General features: G+C 55.5%; 1 protein-coding gene across 1 annotated transcript; it reads left to right on the top strand.

The window, feature by feature from the left end:
• The first annotated feature begins 4,727 nt into the window (after positions 1 to 4,727).
• On the top strand, positions 4,728 to 7,170 carry FOXD2 (forkhead box D2). The gene is given in 3 exon segments (XM_014892021.2): positions 4,728 to 5,517; positions 5,520 to 5,569; positions 5,571 to 7,170. Coding segments are annotated over 3 exon segments (1,332 nt in total). The 3' UTR covers positions 6,063 to 7,170.
• The last annotated feature ends 12,858 nt before the right edge of the window (positions 7,171 to 20,028 follow it).

Raw genomic sequence — 20,028 nt, 5'->3', positions numbered from 1 at the left:
GAAGAGAAATAATATCAAAGGAAATCACATAAGTGGAAAAAGAGCCCCCTGGGGCAGCCCAGGCAGCAGCAGGTCTGTCTTGTTCATATTTTCAGAGAAGTTAGAGGTCAGCCAAGCTTGATAACGAGGTAATAAAGAAAAATCCATCACTGAGCCTTGGGGGACTTGTAGATGCAATTCTCATCAGAATAAACGAATTTAGATGCTGCTCGGCAGAAGCAACAAGAACGATTATGGATCACAGACCCAACAGATCATCTGTAAGGGTCTGGGAGCAAAATCGGCTGGGCTGTAGCAGAACTTTCCACAACTCCCAAGGGCTTCACTTCCCGGGGTTTCCCCTCTGCTAAGTCCCCGCGCCGGGAGATGCTGCGGCAGGATCAGCTCCCTTAGGCGTGGGCATGAGCGGTGCCAGGGCAGGAGCAGCCATCGCGCCCTGCGGTGCTTCGGGCTTCGTGTTCTGCCCTCCGACTGCACCCCCACCAAACAACGGTCTGGGCAGACGGTCAGAGCGAGAGTTTTCCCTGTGGGGGGGGGAAAAAAAAAAAAAAACAGAAAAAAAAAGAAAAAAAAAAAGGAAAAAAAAAAAAAGAAAAAAAAAAAAAGAGCCTCTTCTCTGTGGCCAGTTTTGAAGCTTTCAGGAGCTCCGACCCGGGCGGAGGCACTAGGACACCCAGGGAAAACCTCGGCCGTGGGGGGATCCACCTGCTGAAGCCGTCAGCAGGGCATCAAACACCGACCCCGCAGGCCTGGTCAAACACCTCATTAAGACAGGCGGGAAAGACAGTGAAAATCAATTGAAAGAAAAAAAAAATCATAATGATCAGTTGATGGCCTTTATTTTTTTCCCCTACTTTTGAGACTTTCTGGACACTCTCTCCACTCCAGCAGCACTCATCCCCACGCACGTTTGATTCTGCAGTTTAACGTGAAATGCAAAGCAGAGTTGAGTTCAAATGGGAAGCGAGGCTGTCTGTAAGGAAATACCGCAGAGAAGAGTGAAGAAAAATTAAAAGTCTGCCCAAGGAAAAATGCTTCCCTCCCAGCCTAGCATGCCCCGGCTCAGCGGGGTGATGACAAAGCAATCTTTTCGGGTAGATCAATAAGGTTTTTCTTTCGGGAGACCACATCATTTCTTCGCCCGGCGCATATTAAAACCCGCCCGTCGCTCCGTGTGTGGATGCACGGCCGAGAGTGTGTGTGAGAGTGTGTGTGTGTGTGCACCGTGTCTGGGATCCGGGCATCTGGTTTGTTTCAGTCCAGGGTTTCCCTTTTCTAAATCATCTCGGGACGGGTGTATTTTAGGTACTTTTTCTCGTTTTGATTTGTTTCTGCAGCCGATCTCGCTTGGCAAAGCCGAGGCTGAGACCGACTCGGCGAAGAGAAGCTGTTCGGAGACGGAGAGAGCGGGATTCATTCACTCTCGTTCCATTGTGGGTCATCCCCGACATAAACGGGGACCATATTGTGCCTTGAAACAGGCAGAAATCGTGTCGGTGCCGGGTGATGGGGACGCGCTGTTTCTCGAGCTGCGGCGCTCTGGGTGCGCGGTGCTGAGCGGGAGAGCCAGGTCCAGGCGGGAGCAGGACAAGGCACCGGCCGCATCCCATCAACAGCGCCTCGCATCAGCCCTTCTGCCTCTCCAGTACATTTCCCACCTCATCGGGGTCCCCATGACCATGAGTGTAGCAGCAAGCGGCTCCACCCGAGTTCCCCGTTGCCGGGGGCTCCCCCCGAGGTCTGCCCACCTCTCCAGACAGGAGGAGAGGCGCAGCCGGGGCAGGGCAGGGGTGGGCAGGCAGCAGAGACCCACATCTGTTTCACTTCGAGCCGTGCGGGACCAGCCTCCAGACGGAGCGATCGGGACGCGGCCGAGCATCTTTCTCCCCCGGAGCATCCCCCGGGCGGTGTCCCCTGCCCCCGGCCGCTCGCAGCGCGTCATTTTGCTGCCCTCCACCCCCGCCCTCCCCTTCGCCGCCCTGCACAGGCACAAGACGCAGCTCCCAGCGGTTCCTCGCTGCCATGAAATGCACCAAGTGGAAATTCAATCGCCCCGTTGTGTGTGTGGTCGAAATCTCTGGCAGCTGCTTCGGAATTTTTTATGACACTTTCGTTTATGTAGGGGAGGCATAACTATTATTTTACTTAATAAAAATGGAAAGCGGCTCGGTCTTTTCCCTCTCCGCTCTCTTCCATTTGTTCTTCCCATCGCCTTTCCACCGGGCTGATGAACGGAGAGTTTAAACAATGTTAGTAGGAAAGATGCGGCATCTCCGAGGCAGTTCTCCGTGTTAGACAATTATATATACATGTTTATATGAAATATATATATATATATATATATTGGGAAAAGAAAGAAAATAGATACTGGTATAATTTAATATATATATATCTATACACGCAAACATATGAGAGGGAGATATATGCGTATGTACTGTGAGCACAGGTCAGGAACATCGGAGAAGTATAAAAGCGAAAGCTCAGGAAAGCTCCCTCAGAATTGACACGCGCCCTCGGGACAGGCTTCCCACCTTCCCGAGAAACTCTCAGCACAGTTTTCCCCTTTACTTTTCCTCTCCGATCGAAAAATTCTCCCCGATGTCCGCGCTGGCTGCGAGGAAGGAGGATGCGACCGACTTCGCGCAGAGGCTCCCGCTCCGAAATCGCTGCTTCCACCGGAGATGTGTGGACGGAGACGTCCGCTTCTGTCCTCTCCTCGGGGTCCCCCCGAATTCGCCGAGCCTGTGCACCGAGTCGTTAGGGCTTGAGTAATTGTGACCGGCATTTGGAAGCGGGGCCGCGCAGCTGTTTGGCCCGGCTCCCCGGTATTAGTGCTGGAGATTTTATCACCAAATGCTCGCACCTGTTAACGGCAGAGACTGACAATTCATCACCGCGGATTCTCACACTACTGAACGTGGCCCTGGCGGGGGGACATCTCCTCATGGTATCCCCTTGGAGGAACCCATCCCCTTCTTCCCTCCCCAAGCATCCTCCCACGGGAAAGGAGATACGTGTTTGCAGAGCTTCCAAGGGAAAAAACCAAACCAAACCAAAACCTAACGGTGCGAGCGTGGTTCAAAGTGTCCGAGATAGAGACAGGGACAACCTGCTGTCACAGCCACCTACGGGACATGGGCTGAGCAGCTTCAGCTGCGGACGTGTTCCCTGGACTGCGCCAGGGCAGCTACAAGGGGGACAGCGGGGCTCTGCCACCCGCGGGGACACTGCCGAGGCTCCCGGGGACCTTGTGTGCCTCTGTTTAGAAGAAAATCCTCCCGCTTCGCGTGCAGCCCGCGACAAGGTGGGTGTCTGCTGCCCACCACCTCCTCCTGCCAGCCGACAGGAAAGCGGAGGCAGGAGAGCGGCAGACAGGAGATCCCGAGGCCGCGGGATATTCCCCTTCCCGAAGGGCTCCAGCGGCCCGGCTGTGGGTGGGCCGCCTTGAAAAGTGGTACCCGGCGGGGCCAGCCTCGTGGGGCGGACATGCAGGACTCGAGTGCGGTCCCAGCACCCCGCGGACACGCACAGCCTTTACTTTGGTTATTTCTCGCCGGGGGAGAGGCTCGGCAGAGCGCTGCTCCTCGCCCTCCGGCCCGCACCTGCCGGGCGCAGCATCCCTTCCGTGGGAGCCTCGGAGGAGGCGGGTTTCCAGGCAGGGTGCTCCGGCCTTGGTGACGTGTCGGTGACGTAAGCGCGTGGAGAAGGGGAGAGGGGATCCCCAAATTCACACGACCCCTCAAGGGGGCCGAAGGCTCGGTCCTGGCGGAGTGAGGTTCCCTGTCGGCGAGGCTGCGGGAGATCTGCAGCTCATCCCCCAGAGTTTCGGGGACGGGCAGCCCTCGGGGGGAGAACGGACCCTCCGCGGACCCCCGGGCCGAGGAAGCCGACCGTCGCATCGCGCAGGAATGGGGTCTGAGAGCCTCGAGCACCGCGGGGCGCTTGGGGCGGGGAGGGGCTTCATCCAGCATCGATCGCCCCCCTCCTATAGCAGCCGGCTCCAGACGAAGCCGGGGGCATCCGAGCGCCAGGGGAGCGGGCAGCGCCTTTCCTCGAAAGCATCTCGGGCGGGGGACACGCTCCCCGGGGACCGGGCCGGGCCGGGCAGTCCCTCATCGTGCCCCGTGGGGGCTGCGGCGGGCGCCACGTGATGCCGGGGCGGCCGTATAAAGGCCTGGGGAGCGCTGGCAGCCGGCGCAGAGTGGGAGCGTTTCCACCGGGTCCCAGCTCGGGAGGGGTGGGGAGGGGGGAGCCGCCTTCCCCACTTCTGCCCTCCCCCCTCCCTCTTCCCCTGCCCCTCCCTTCCCCCTCCCCCTCCCTCCCCCCAACCAGAAAAGGAGCCGTCGCAAACCCCACTTTTCTTTTTTTTAACCTTTTTTTTTCTTTTTTTTTTTTTTCTCCCTCCTGTTTCTCTCCTTTTATTATCATTATCACCATTATTTATTATCGCTGTTCCCAAGCGCCCTGCCCAGCCCACGGGCGCCCCGTCCCCCCGCCCCCGCCCCGCGCCCCCTCCGCCGCCCCTCCCTCCGCAGCCACCACCCCGCAGCCACCACCGCGGCCCCGCCAGCAGCGGCGCGGCGAGCGGGGCGCGGAGCGGAGCGGCGGCGCCGGGGCGCGGAGTCCCAGCGGCGGCCGCAGCCCTCCGGCACGGCCCCGGGCCCATCCCGGGAGCCGCCGCTAGGTGGGGGGGGGAGCCCGGCCCCGGCCGCCCCGGCCGCACAACAATGACTTTGGGCAGCAGCGGCGGCGGCGGCTGCGGGATCATGTCCGAGCGCTCCCCGGAGGAAGAGCCGCTCTCCGAGGTGGAGGACGCGGATATCGACGTGGTGGGCCCGCCCCAGGATGGGGGCAAGTACAGCGAGGAGGAGGAGGACGAGGACGAGGAGGAGGAGGACGAGGAGGACGGCGGCGATCCGCTGGGGCTGGCGCTGCCGCGGAGCGGGGCCGCCAAGGCGCGCATGGGGGGGTCCCCGGAGCGGCTGTCCCCCGCCGGCGGCTCGGAGCCGGCCTGCGCCCGCGGCGCCGCGCCCGGGGAGAAGGCGCCCGCGGGCGGCGGCGGCGGCGGCGGCGCGGGGGGAAAGAACCCGCTGGTGAAGCCGCCCTACTCCTACATCGCCCTCATCACCATGGCCATCCTGCAGAGCCCCAAGAAGCGGCTGACGCTGAGCGAGATCTGCGAGTTCATCAGCGGGCGCTTCCCCTACTACCGGGAGAAGTTCCCCGCCTGGCAGAACAGCATCCGCCACAACCTCTCCCTCAACGACTGCTTCGTCAAGATTCCTAGGGAGCCCGGCAACCCGGGCAAGGGCAACTACTGGACGCTGGACCCCGAGTCCGCCGACATGTTCGACAACGGGAGCTTCCTGCGCCGGAGGAAGCGCTTCAAGCGGCAGCAGCAGCTGCACCCGCCGCACCCCGAGCTGCTGCTGCGGGCCGGGGCCGCCGACCCCGCCGCCTTCTTGCCGGGCTTCGCCTACGGACCCTACGGCTACAACTACGGCCTGCAGCTCCAGGGTTACCCCCACCACCACCACCACCATCCCGGTGGCGGAGGCGGCGGCGCCGCGGGCGCCTTTCCCTTCCCGGCGCCGCACTGCCCGTTACCGGCTCCGCCGCCTCCCGCCGCCGCCTCCGTGTTCTCCGCCGCCTCGGGGCTGCCCTCCTTCCTGGGCGGCGAGCTGAACTGCAGGAAGTCCTTCTACCACCCCCAGCTGAGCCCCACCGCCCTGCCCGCCGCCCTCCTCCAGACCCTCAAGCCGGACCCCTCGCCCGCCGGCGGCGGCGGCAGCGGCGGCACCAACCACCCCTCCCGGCCCTCTTTTTCCATAGACAACATCATCGGGGGGGCCGTGCCCCCGCCGCCCAGCACCAACCCCAGCGTCGCGCCCGCCGCGCCCTACCCCGCCGGCCAGGCGGGCCCCCCGGCGCAGGTCCTGGCCGTGCTCAGCCCCGCCTTGGCCCCGGCACAGCCCCAGGTCAGCCTGGCACACGAGCCGCTCCTCCAGCCGGCCCAGAACTTTTCCAGTAAAATCACAACCCTCAGCAGCTGTCATTTTTAAAGTGTGCTGGGGACTGGGGAAGGGGAGGGGGATGGGGGGGAGAGTCGCGAAGCAAACGGCCCCTTCCCAGCTCTCCCCCACTCCTCCGAAACTGCTCCCCTTCCCTCTCCCCGTGTCCCCCCCATCTCCTCCTGTTGTGTTTTAAGGTAGGAAATATTTCCTTTTTTTTTTTTTTTTTTTTTTTTTTTTTTAATTTGTACTTAATTTCCAGGCTCAGTGGCATCCAGATCTGTTTGTCTCTCTTTGCTCGGAAAAAAAAATTCAATAAATCGGGAGGGCGGGTGGAGGGAAAGAATAACACGATTTGGTCCTACAAGCGCCAAAGCGTATTTATAAAGTGGCCGTAACATAAGCTGGGACCTGGGCTGGTTGAACACGCAACGTCTTGTGAGGGGCGGAGGGGGGGCATGTGAAGAACGAAACGGTCTTAGGGTCGGAAATGTTTCCTTTGAGAGGTGCGGGTTTTCCGCGGGGGTCCCCCCAGATCGCCTGGGAAAGCGGCCAGGGGAGTTGCGGACGGCCCCGGTCGCAGCGAGCCCGTTTTCGTTCCTGCAAGTCTCTGTGCAGGGTGGCTTTGCCATGTGTGTCTGTTTCTCCCCTGCTCTCAAAGAAAATGTTTTAATGCTCCTATCTTATTTTTAGTTTCTTTGAAGCTTCGAGTTTGGTTTTAAAAGGCACTGTTTAAGGTTTCTTTGTTTTTAAGAAGAAGAAAAGTCAGTGAAACTCAGGACTGTGGTTTATTTTTTTACTTTTTTTTTTTTCCCCCCCAATTAGACATTCAAATGCACGTTTAAAAGAAAATCCGATCCGTCAGGAAGTTTGGAGAATTCCCATACAATTTTTTTTTTTCTAAATCCCTGTTTTCCCACCCCCTCCGTGCGTGGGTTTTTTGGTGTATTGGTAATTATTTGTATATAGATTATTCGGGAGCTAATGAGCGGAGTCCAGTTAACTCTTCACTGGTTGTGCATCCGTCATATCTATTTTATTGAGAGAATCTGTGAATAATTTGATGTGGAAAAGGCAACAGAATTTTGTCCACCGTTGGTGTAAATTAATAAATGTTTGTGACCTGGTTAAAAAACAAAAAATAATCCAAATCGTTCTTTGCGATGTCCTTTGTCACGCTGAGAGCCGAGGGCCCCGCTCGGGCCTCGGGGAAGCGAGAGGTTCCCAACCTCGGGCCGGCGATTCCCGGGCGTTGGGCAGGGGCTGAGCGGCCCCTCCGCGGCCGGGCGCGCATCCTGCGCTGGGCTGCTCCGCGCTGCGGGCCCGGGTCACCGCGGCCGTCCCCTCTGTAGGTCTACGGGCCAGCAAGCGAAAAGATCCCTGGATAACTATTTTTTTGGTTAATTTTATTTTTTTTTTAGTTCTTGGATTTTGGTGTCTCCCAGAAAAAAAAAATCAGAAAACCAAAGACAACCCCCCCCCGAAAAAAAAATTATCCTGCGTGTTTTCGGGGGGAAGGAGGTGGTGGGGCGGCCGGGAAAAAGGTTCTCCCATCTTCACCCCCTCCCCCCCCCACCTCCTTTTATTTTGTTTGGAAAAGTTGACACATGAGAAAATAAGTTGGAGGGTTTCCCCCCCGCATACACGTCCCCCTTGGGCCTGCAGTATTTGAATGACCGAATGAAACTTGATCTCTGCCTAAATTTTGCAACAACTTACAAAGTAAATAAACATCTTAAAGCGCTCTCTTCTCTTCCAAACTTCTCCCCCCCTCCCCCCCCACCTAAAATTTATTTATTTCAGGGACCAAACGTGGCTCTTCGGTTTGTTTGTTGGCAGGGACCCTGATCGAAAGATTCGAGGCCTTTCTGACCAGGCAGCCAGCTGAAGGAGAAGGAGAAAAAGGAAAAAAAATGCAGAGGCGTACGAGGCAGGGAGCAGGGGACGGAGCCGGTCCCCGGGCAGCGGGGCTTTGTGCGGGGCCCTCGGGGGCTCGGGCAGGAGCAGGAGCCGGGCGGTGTGCGCCGGGGAGCAGGGGGGGATCGGCTTTTCTTTTCTCTTCCCCCACCCATCCCTTTTTTATCCCCCCCTCCGCTGCCCCTGTCTGTGCCACCTCGAACCTCCGCGCAGTTTGTTGATGTTGTTCCTGAACGTGCCGCCTTCCCGCAGCGAGCGGTCTCACATCTCGCCTTCACACACATTTGCTTTTGAAAAGCGATCTTCGTGTCCGGCACTTGGTTGTCTCCCTTTCATGTCCAGCTCCTACAAAAGGGGCTACAAGACTCGACATGGGAGAAAAGAGGAGGCCAATGAATCTATTTTCCAGATTGCCAAGCACATGGTTGGAAATTGAAGGGGCTTTTGTAGCATTTCCCCTTCCTCCCTCCCTCCACTCTCCTTTTCTTTTGCTTGTGTGCAAATTGTTCAATTGCTCTGGCAGGGGTGTTCCTGACAAGCTCATTACTAGAAGGTGCCAGACCCCTCCTCTCCCTCTCCCCCGAAGTCTTTGATGAAGTTAAAATGCGCTGATAGCTGCTCTCGGGGCTATCTTTGTTCAGCCTCTTTTAATAACCGAGCCTGCTTTGAGGAGACGGGATCCGAGGGAAGAAAGCGATGTGCAGCGAGGCTGGGTGGTGGTTGTGCGCCTGGCAGAAGGGGGGCTGGTTATTTTAAGATAAAGTAGCGATGTTTAATAATTTTTGGCTTGTTTGTTTGTGAAGCGCAGGAGGAAAAGGAGCCAAGGGTGCCAGGAGCGGATAAGAAATGGCAGTCGATGCCCATAGGGATGAAGGAGGCGTGTGGCCCCTACAGTCCCGCTGGTGCAGTGGGTCCTCCAAGTTGGTGGTCTCAGGGCTTAAAGGGATGGAGGGGGGTCCTCTGCAGGGAAGCGGTGTTTCCCTGGAGAGCCCCCTGCCCCCACACGCTCAGGAGAGGGAGGTCGGGGGGAGAGGGGGGGTGTCTGGGACTGGGACACCTTTCCCCGGCTCCGTTCATCTCCTTTTGCCTTGCGGAGTCATTGTGAGTTTTTAAGCCGCGGTCGCCGGCCAGGATTGAAGCTGAACTGACTTTGGGAGCGAGGGGATTCCCCTCCTCATGCGGGACTCGTGGTACCCACGCAGGAAGGGTCGGGCTCGAACCTGAGGGGGCTGCGAGTGCAAGCGCCGTCGAGGTCTTATTTTGGGAGGAAGCGTCCCAAGCTTCTCTAAAACTAAATTTTTCCCCATTCCCTGAATTTCTCTGAAACACCGCAGCTCGTTCCGTGCCTTGATCAGTCTCACGCCGCCTGCAAGTGTTTGAATGGCTCGGGGACGTTCGGGAGAGCACCCCCGGGAACCGGCTCTCCCCGTCTGGAATGGGGGGCGGCGGGGAAGGACCCGAGGGTCTCCCCTGGGTCCGGAATGCCCTGGCCGGGCTCGTCTCGGGGGTTTCACGAGAAATTTTGTCTCGGCTAGGCGGAACGGATAATGGCCCCTAATTACGAGGCTGGCTGGCTCCGCGGCCCCGATCTTCACGGGACGTTATTTTTAAGCGTTCAGCGAGGATCATTTTTCACGCCTCGCTGCCTAAAGGAGGGTTTTATTTATTTATTGGAGGGGAGGCGAGGAGGACACCAGCAATAACCGAGCACTGAAAGGAAAATAATTAGCTGTTGCAGTCGCTGCTTGGGAGTCCCTGGCCAAAAAGGCGACTTGGCATTTCCCTTTTCCTCCTCTCCCGTGCGTAGGCTCCGTAGCCCAGGTTCTTTCGGGGGTTGCTTTCGGGGGTTGGTTTTGTCAGTGCTAAACCCTGGGCAAATCCCGATCCTTTTCGGCACGTTAGGGTTTGTGTTTTGTTTTGTTTTTTTTTTTCCTTCTCCCTTTCGGATCGGCGGCTGTTTCCAAGTAGGTCCGAGGGAATACGGATTCCCTTGCCTTGCTTTGGCTTTGGTCACGCATTCATGGGGATTTTTTTTTTTTTTAATGTGCCCCCACTCCTCTGCTTTCTGTATGTCAGATGAAAGGGTTGTAGCAAAACCGCGACGTTCTCTGCGTAGTTACTCCGCGGAGGATTTCCGTGTGTGCGCAGCCCAGGAGAGGCGGAAAACGGGGGATTCTCCTCGGGTTTGTCGGGGCGGGATAAAACGATCCTGCCCCGGAATATCCCCGTCGGGACCACAGCGGGAGGGCTGTGTGTGTGTAATTTCTTTTTCTGCTTTCGCTTAACTAAGCCCGTGTTAAGCGGGTCGGATCCCGAGGAGGGAAGCGAGTGGCCCTTCCCTCGCCCGCTGCGGGCAGTGGGTGCGGGACCCCGGCCCGGCCGGCCCCGCTGCGCCGCCCGCTCGGCCCTCACCTCCTGCCTCTTCCCCTGGCACCTTCTGCTTTCCATTACTGCTGATTTGGAGAATTAGGAAAGGTCAAGATCTTATTCCTTTCTCCGGTAGTTTTTTTGTTTTCTCTTTCTACTTTCTCGCAGCCCCGAACAAAAATAAATCATCCTGGATTATGAAAACCACCTTAAGACATCAAGAACATATTTTCCAATAGTTTGATCCTTCCTCCAGGACTGCCCTGGCCTTTCCTTGTGACTGCGCAGAAACTCCCGTTTTCACGGTGAATTTAGGATTTAATAATAACGTCCAATCTCTCTGTGCCCCAGTGCCCGACCTGAAAACATTACCCTCCAGCATCTTCTTTCTCTCTCCATCTCTCTTTCGTTTCTTTCCTTCCCCAGCAGAAGGTAGAGAAACGAAATTAAAAAAAAATAAAATAAATAAAAAATCCCGTTTTCCGATCTGGAGAGGGCAGGAAGAGCTGTCGGAGTCTGCTCAGCCGCGGGAAAATTGCTTTGGAAATTAAGTTGGTGCTTTTGAAATCTCGAAATGTTCGCAGTAGGTCAGGGACCTTTGCTCGCCCCTGTGTCCGTCTGTCAGGCGAGGAGAGGGCCAAAGGCTCCGCGTTCTCCCCTCACCTCCCGGACTACGGCTCCTCTATCCTTCTTCCTCTTCTTCGCCTTTTATTTCTCATCCCCTCTTTTTTCACTTTTTATTTATTTTTTGTAATTTACCTTCTTCTTTCTTTCTTTCTTTCTTTCTTTCTTTCTTTCTTTCTTTCTTTCTTTCTTTCTTTCTTTCTTTCTTTCTTTCTTTCTTTCTTTCTTTCTTTCTTTCTTTCTTTCTTTCTTTCTTTCTTTCTTTCTTTCTTTCTTTCTTTCTTTCTTTCTTTCTTTCTTTCTTTCTTTCTTTCTTTCTTTCTTTCTTTCTTTCTTTCTTTCTTTCTTTCTTTCTTTCTTTCTTTCTTTCTTTCTTTGTCTCCTCACCCTGTTAAATTTCTTTGTGTTTTGGTTTTTCCCTTTCCCCCTCTTTAACTATCTTAATTTATTTTTTCCCTCTCTTCTTTTTCGTCTTTCTCCCTCTTCCTCCTTTTCTTTACCTCTCTTTTGCTCTTATCCTCTCAATTTCTTTTGCTTCCATTCTCTCTCTTTCTTTTCGTCTTTCTCCCTTTCTTTTTTCCTTCCTTTTCTCTCCCTGTCTTTCTCTCCTGCCTCACCCACTTCTTCTGGGATTCGTCGAGGGCCGCTTTCCCACTCTGTCCAGGAGATTTCCAGCTGTGTCCACCCCGGGAGTCTCTCTCCGCCGCAGTGGGGGGATCTCCCCTCCTTTGACCCAGGAGTGATTCTGGCCCTTCCCCTGCCTGTGCCCGGGGGGCTGCGGAGCAGCTCAGGGCGAGTTTTTGGAGCCGCGGATCCTGGAGCACAAGCTCCACACCCCCTTGCCACCGGTCCGCCGGTGCATTTACCGGGGAGGTCGCTGCGGGACGAGGCGGCCCATGAGGGGCTGCAGGGCTGAGCTGTGCCGGTGCCCGCTCCCCCCTGCATCGGGGGGGCTTGTGCGGGATCAATTCGCACTTTATTAATTTCTTAAATGAGATATACATTGGCAGGGCAAGCCCGTGGCAGTAACAGGTGACGCTGAGATCCAGGACGGGAAAAAAACCTGCTCGAGGCAGGGTTTTATCAGTGCGTTTCCAATCCTTTCTCTTCATTCAGATGCTAATGATATCCTCGGGTGGACGGTACCGGGATGCGCCCGTCCGTGGGCCGGGAAGGGGTTCAGCCCCACCGGGCAGCCGGTACCGAGCAGCCTGGAGCCCGCCGCCTTTCCGGGCCGCGAGCGGGCGGATTCCTCACTTCCCAAATGCCCTGGCTGCCCGCATCCCTTCCCCTGGGATCCGGGTGAATTAGGTACTATGGGTATGGCGTGAACCATGCTCATCCCTCCCTGCCGCCGCAGGACGAAACCTGCAAGGGGTACAATCTCCCCGATGAGAGGTCGGGAGGGAGACCTAAGGGGTGTAATGAGTTTGTCCGTCAGTTTCTCCGTGCGAGACTTCATGTCGGTGCCTTGGGATCAGTCTAATGACCGGTTTAATGGTGTTTCTCCCACCCTCGATCCTTTCTGGTTACCGAGGCTCGGACTCATGACGCAGGGTGGCAGAGAAACGCTTTTCGGGGGCGTCTTTATCCGTTTCATTCATATTTCGTTTTCCCTGCTTTAGCTCGCCTTTTAAGTGAAATTAGATTCCTCTTTCGTCAGTACCGCGGGTTTGAAACGGCTTGAAACAACACCGGCGATTCCTTTCACTCTCACAAAAATTCCCAGATACTTCACTTTTCCCCGCCGACGGAGGCGAGCGGAGAGCCCTCGGAAAGCCCGTGGATGAGCCCCCGCTCACCCCCCGCCCTCGCAAATCACTCTTCAGCAGAGAGAGCCTTCTACGGGGCACACGATCGCCTTTCATTCCAGCTGCACTCCCTGAAAAGTCCGTGGGAATTTTCCCCCCCCACCCAGATGAGATTAGCTGGAGGCCCCCCATAATGTCCACCCATCAACTATCGCCAGAGGGAGAAGGGGGGACGGAGGACAAGACCTCGGGTGTGGGGAAGCTCCACAGCCGGGTGGGAGCGGAGCCGTGCTGGGGGCAGGGGATGGAGATGCCGCCGCTTACCCTTTAAATTGAAACAAACTAAATAGAGAAGGAAAAACTTCCCCCTCTGGGCATGGGGCCGAAAAATTTCAGGGTTCTGCCAGACGGGCCCCCTCGCCCCGGACCGCTGCTCCCCTTCGGCGGCAGGTCCCGGTGGGGCGCGTAGGGGCGAGGGGAGCGAGAGGGGAATCAGCTGGGGAATCAGTGCCGACCCCCTCGCTTCGGCCTGCAGAGCCCCCGCTATCTCCTCTTAACAGGAGAGAAAAGTGGCCAAAAAATAAAGGCAACAAAAGGCACAGGGCTCGGCCGAGAGAGCCGGAGCCGGGCAGGATGCAGAGCCGAGCACCCACCGCCGGCCCTGGGACATGTGGGGGGCAATCCCTTCCCATGGCCAGCAGAGTCTCCCAGAGGCGCTTCTCCAACGCACCTTCCCACTCCTAACTCCTGAGATTTCACCCGTATTATTTCCAAAATGCAATTTTCTCTTTTTTCTCCTCACTTTTATTTTTTCTTTTTTTTTTTTCTTTTTTTTTTTTTTTTTTTTCCTCTCCTATTTAATTACTTCTCTTGCAAAACCAGAGGCCGCTGCCACCTAACGCGGCACTGAAATCCACGTCTCCTCTGTGACTTACAACCCAAATCCCAATCCCATGACCTTTCTCTTCTCCCTCCGCCCCGGATCCCCCACCCTCGGTCATGTGGGACACGAGTAAATTTATCCACCCTAGTGGAAAGGCCTCCCTTCTGCAGTTGCTCCGGAGAAGTCCGACGTTTCACAAGAAGGATAATTTCTGTTTCCCACCTTTCTGTCTCTTTTCTGCTTCTTTTTAACTCGGTTTTAATTTCGTTTTCTCTCCTCTCCGATGGCGCTGCTATCTCTCCTCAGGCATGCTCCTACTTGTATATGTCTTTCAATAAGTCCATGCCAAAGGGTCACTTCAGAGGGACGTTTTTGACTGCTCTTTACCTCAGGAGATCGTCAAAAAGAACATTTCTGGCCTCCCTGGAGCGGGAGCGAGCTGAGCCCAGGCTGTGTTCTCACAGTAACCTCTGTTCTCCCGGGGCTCCCCAAGGAGCTGGATGCATGTTTGGGGACAGAGACTCCCTCTTGGCTCTGCTGTAGGGGACACACACCCACGGCCTCCTCCCCGTCTCTCCGGCGGTTCTGGCCAGCCCTTTCTCACCATCTCGGCTGCTTTTCCCCATCCCAGCTCTTGTGGGGTGACCGCATCCTCGGGTCCCCCCGGGAATAGCGACTGGCACAACCTCCCACCCTGGGCAGCCCAAAGCCCAGCCCGAGCGCCTTTTCCGGCGGCAGCCAGGGGTGGGGAACCTCTGGCCGAGCTGCGGGGTGGTCCCCACATCCCACCCTCACCATCTCTGCTGAGATGTGGGTGGCAGCAGCAATAGGACGCCCCGGGCAGAGGTTGTGTGCGGGGGAAGGAGGCAGCTCCGCAGGGTCGGGCAGCCCTCAGGGCCAAGCGGTGCCCTCAGACCCCGCAGCCCCGGCCCTTCCCCACCCGCCACGGGCCCTCCGAGCGGGGAGCCGGGAGCATCCCCAGCGTGGCCGTGTCTCCGGGCGGATATTCGGCGTGGTGCGAGTGTCGCTGCCGCAGCTCCGCCGTCGGGGCCGGCCGGAGGAAGCCGCTCCACCGCCGCAAACCGCGTGTGAACCGGCTGCGGGCGGCGCCGCTTCGGGTTGCGCAGAATTCTCCCCCCTCCACCCTCTCCTTTTTTTCTTTTTATTATTTTGGCGCTGCCAACAGTGGGAACGTTTCCCTTTCTTTCCGGGGTGGGGATGTACCCGAACCCCAGGCAGGTGTTGGGCACGTTTTGGTGGAGGTAATGAAACCACGGCTCTGAGCGGTGCTGTCAGGTCTTTCCACTCTGTCCTTGCTCTGCAAACTCTCGCCCACGGGCTCACATGGGGGAAAAAAAAGGCGAGAAATTGATAGAATCTATTCGTTTCCCAGCCTCACTGAGAGATCGGGAAAAATATTCCAGAAAGCGTCACTGAAATCCTGCAGGGTTCGATTTCAGGCGCTGCTATCAGCTGTAGACGACGATAAACGGGCAGTACACTCTCTTATACGGAAATTAAACATATTGGAGCCTCCACCAGATCCAGCTGATATTATGGTCGATACTCTCAGAATTTTCCTTCTGCTTTTGCACAATATTCCTTGGTCGCACTTATTTATGTGCCTGGGACAGAGCAGAGAAATATTCATCGAGAGGGAAGGGCGTCTTGTGATAACCAGAAACAGGGGTCCTTTTTAAAAACATCCTTTTTGGCCCTAAAATTCTTGGGGAAAAATAAAAACACGCGAAAGCACCGCAGCAGGACCGATGAGAAATAATAAAGGCAAATTAATCGGAAACGAACGTTTCCCGGAAAACCAAGTGATGCAAAGCGGATTTCCAGCTCGGGGCCGGGCCGAGGGAGACGCTCTCACCGCCAACCCGCAGGTGCCTCTGCGGGGCTTTAGAACCCTTAAGTTCGACCCTTTTCCCCGCTCTCTCTGGGTGTTCGGGGCAGGGATGGATCCCGGCTCGGTGCCGCTGCCCATCCCGGGGCTCCGCGTTCCGTTTCCGCCTGGAAATTGCCCACTTTGGTCATTTTCGCCTCCCGCGGGCTCGGGGACTCCTCCGCCTTTCGGGGCTTCCCTCGGCCGCTTTCTCTGGGAAGGTTTTCTACAAACCAACCTCCCGCCCGACACACTTTGTTTTCCGCTGGGTGCCCATGTTATTTCTCGGGTTGCCCCGACGGGAAGGTGCGGAATTTTGCCGGGTTGCTGCCGGTTTTAAAGGAGGGAGAAAAGGAGGGAGAAGAGGGGAGGAGGGTGATGGGGGGGGGCCGCGGCTGCCGCCTCTATTTTAATGTCATTATAGTTGCCGTGGCAACCCATTGGATCACTCCTCCTGGAATGAACCTTGTGACAATGGTTGGTTTGCGAGAAATCGGTAAATGTGCAACCGGGGGACACAGCTACATTACCGCGAACAACAGCGAGGGTTTAACATGTGACCCTTCCAATTATGCTGATGATACCTCGGTGCAGCTGCCTCGGGCGTGCTGCGAGGATGTGGCTCTTTGGGGGGGTTGGGGAGGGTTCTCGGGGCTGTTTCAGGGCACAGCCCGGTGGGGATGGGGCCGCAGCCCGCACCGCCTCCGTACTGAGAGGGGAACAGCATCTCTTCATGGGGATCCTGAATGTGGTCCCTACCACTATAAGGAAAAAAAAAAAAAAAAAAAAAAAAAAGAAGAAGAAAAAGCTTATTCGGGGAAACGTGGAGAGAGTTGAATATGCAGACGGGCTGTGCTGCAGGGCTGTGAAATAAAGACCTGCTTTGGGGGGTGGGCAGAGACCCCCGGAGCACACGGTACATCTGTGACACGGCTGCAGGAAGGAACGAACGGAACCCGCCCCCTCCCCGGAAAAAGAAAAAAAAAATAGTTACAAGCCTTAAAATATGGTTCAGAGAATTACAAGTAATCAGAGCTGCGGGGGTCAGCAGTGCAAACTTTTTAAGACTAATGTTTATTTAGAAAAGTGAGTGGTGTCTGCGTTGCTTTTCTAGTGCCCCAGCACAAAAGTCCTAATGGCTTTTGCAGACTTTCCATCACAAACTCCTGCACAGGGCTCAGGGACCACCGCCGAAAGCAACCCCAAGCCGACCCTTTCAAAGGTATAATCGCCACAGGGTTTATAACCCCCTTGCCCGTCTTTCCATGAGTCAGCGACGATATTTTCTGCACTCCCTCCTCACTTTTGCCCCTCTTTCGCGTTAGTTTGGTGTAACCCGAATCCTCCCCAATACCGTGGGGGACAGAAATTGGGGGATGGGAGCGGCCATCCCCACCTCCCTCCCCGGTCCCATTCAGCTCTGGACGGCTGCGGTCCTGAAAGCAACGCGGGGCTTCAGCCGAGCTGGAAACCTCGTTAGGAAGAAGCCGGGGGCAGAGGCAGGAACCGGCGCGGGGCGGGCTGGCCGGTGTCCTGAGAGAAGGCAGAGCTGGCAAATCCATTCTCCCGTCTCACCCCTTCCAGCCGCTCTCCCGGGAACCCAGCTACAACGCCGGCCCTTGTGTAGCTTTGGGTGTCTCTGCTGAGCCCATCCCAAAACTCCTCCCGTGGATAAAACATGATCGTCAGTTGGGATTTGACCGCCTTAGCAGACTCGAGGCTCTGTCTTGGGATGCTGCTTTTGTTCTAAGGACTGGAAGAATAAAACCGGCAACTTTGCACACCTCTTGGGACCATTCCCCCTCGACTTTAAACAGGAGGTGGATACAGGGGAAGCACAGACCTGGAATCTCACTGAGAGCCAGTGGCCTCAGCCCTAGGTGCCTTGCAGTAGGGAGGGGGAAAATCAGCTGTGTTCAGTTCCTTCCCTCCTGCCCTTGACAGGTGTCAGGATCTGGGAAGGATGAGCAGGACAGCAGGATGTTGTCCCCTCTCCTGTCATCAGCATTCACAGCTCCACTGAGCAACCAGAGCAGCTTTGCTGTGGGATGTGCAGGAGAGAAACAGGGTGGCGAGAGGAATGGGATGGAAGGGGGAGAGAAAGCAGCCTGGATCTTGCTCCCTTTCCAGCCAAGTGGCTGTCTTATCCTGATCCTGAAAAGGTAAGCTTGGTTTAACCCCTTCTTTGGTCTGCATAGGGAAAAACACATATGTAGCTCAAACCTGGGAAGGCTGAACCAAGAAATGGCAGCTGAAAGTGATTCTGGAAACACACACCTGAGGCCTGATCCCAGCTCCCCCAGTCTGGATCAAGCACAGGTGCTCAGCTCTGTCAGAACCAGGTCTGGGGTTGATGTCACAGCCGGTGTTGTGAGGCTGAGGAGAGAGGACAGTGCTATTTCTAAACTGCTGAAATGTGCCTGATGCTCGAGGGAAGATCATCTCCTCTCTCTCAAGGGCTTTCATTTGAAGGGCTTGACTCTGCTTCTGAACAAGTTGATAAGACATTCTGGCCTTCTCACTCCCATTATCTCCCCGAGGCACTGCACCCTCCTCACCCAGTGCTCAACTACCCAGATCAGGTCTCTGCAATTGCTCGGGGAGTGGAGGACCCCCAGGAAGGACCTGGCACTTGTCTTCAGGGTTTGGAGACCTGGTGCAAAGCTGGGCAATGGGATGGGGCTTGGTGACAGCAGCCCCTTGCTATCCTGTATCTCTCTATCCCACTTACAAAGCAAAAATGCTGGGAACACTGTTCATTTTTAAATTTGGAACATTTGGGCTGGAGTATTTTGGATACATTTGAAGAGGGGAGGCAGGGAAGAAGGGTGCAGAGATGGGCATCAGAAGGAGAAAGAGCTACAGCCTTGCTGGCATGAAGTTGATTTTTCTGAATCCCGTCCTTTTGTGGCTGTCATCTGTCACTGTATCCAGGAGATGGTGCAGCCACATGCAGATGAGGCTCAGCCATGCTCACAGGTATCATAACACTGCAGCCTTGCCTTGCCCCTCTGAACCAAAGCTGTACTTGTCCTGCTAGGGAAGGGCTGGGAATTTCAAACAGCTTCTCCTGCAGCTGTGTTCTGCTCCACAGGACCTTGCTGGGGTGGAGAGGTGCATGTGACATCAGGGGTGACAGTGAGAGATGGAGCAGGTGCCAATGGGTGACCCAGAGAGTCCATGGGCCAGTGCAGCAAAGCCCCTCCATCCCCTGGGGGCTGGGGCCAGTCTGATGCTCCAGCAAGGTTTTTCACCTCCCTCCTCAATGTCAGCAGAGCACGAAGGCAGGGGAGAGGTCAACCCCTCTGTTAATACACGTGTTTTAAATAACTGGTATTTTTATTTCTTCCATTCGGTGCAGTGGGCTTGGCACACATCTTTGTTTGCACAATTGTCCTGCCCACACGTTCTGTTGCCCAAGTAAGGAGAAAAAGATCCCGTGTGTGATCTGAAGGTGTGCTTTGCTGGTTCTGACATGTAAATATTAATCAAGAAACAACAACAGAGAGACAAAAAACTCCCCCCTACCCTTGAACCCCTTCAGATCCCTTTATTGTCCAGGCATTTGTTGCACTTGGACTGGCTTTTCACTTTCTCCTCTCAGAGAGGTTGGCTCCAGCAATGGTCCCCAGATTCCTCAGCTACATCCTACTGAGGGAAAACATTTATTGAAGTTTTCAGCTTATTAGGGAAATACATATTTCTGCTTCTTTTCCAAACTCCACTGACATCTTTTCGAAGCCAGCCCTGTGTGTCAGCATGGGGGCAGGCGAGGCATCCCCTCTCTCTCCTCCTGCAGCTGGATGAACTTTGAGTACCCCAAAATGCCGTGGAGGGGGAATTCCTACCACCACCACGTGCTGCACTGGTGGACAAAAGCGGTGAGTATGTGTGTAGATGATTTTCCTCCATAAGGCTGTGCTTCAGCTCACTCACACCTCTGAAGAAACACAGAGAATTTGGACACACCATCCAGCTCCCCAGATAGCCACGTTTCAGATGAACTTTGCCAAGGCAGCATTGATGAGGTAAGAGGGCACAGAGAGGTGTCCAGTGAGAGAATTGGACAGCCTGTTTCACATGAAGAAAAGAAATACTTTTCCCTGGGTTATCCTGTAAAACTCCCTCTGTCATGGCTCTCACTCTGCTGGTAGGTTCTCAGGTGATAACTACCAGGGGCTCAAGTCTGGGTGTGGCCTTTAACTTCAGACGTCTTTCAGGATTCAGCTGCCGAGGTTGGCAGAGAGTTGCAGGGAGAGAATCATTCTGTGCTCACCGTTTCTTTTATTTTCTTTCTAAGCATCCATACACTGCTGGAGAGGAGATTCTGGAGCTTTGGATGAAATCCCACAAATTTTCATGGAAGCAGAACAGCAGGAAGGCAAACAGGAAAGAAGAGGAGTAATATACTAATCTCAGGGGCACTTGTTGCATTTCTCTCTTTTCTTTGCTGCACTGTTTCCTTTCCTCCAGCCACATACTACAGGATTACAGCAAATGAATTAAGGGATTAAACCATAAGGGAGAATTAGGATCCTGCTGATTTAGAAACAGAAAACCAGATGGGCTCATTGAACTCCAGATGAT

This window comes from Sturnus vulgaris, chromosome 9, assembly GCF_052056855.1.
Source record: "Sturnus vulgaris isolate bStuVul1 chromosome 9, bStuVul1.hap1, whole genome shotgun sequence".
NCBI classification, from domain to species: Eukaryota; Metazoa; Chordata; class Aves; order Passeriformes; family Sturnidae; genus Sturnus; species Sturnus vulgaris.
This window is presented reverse-complemented; position numbering and strand designations above follow the sequence as displayed.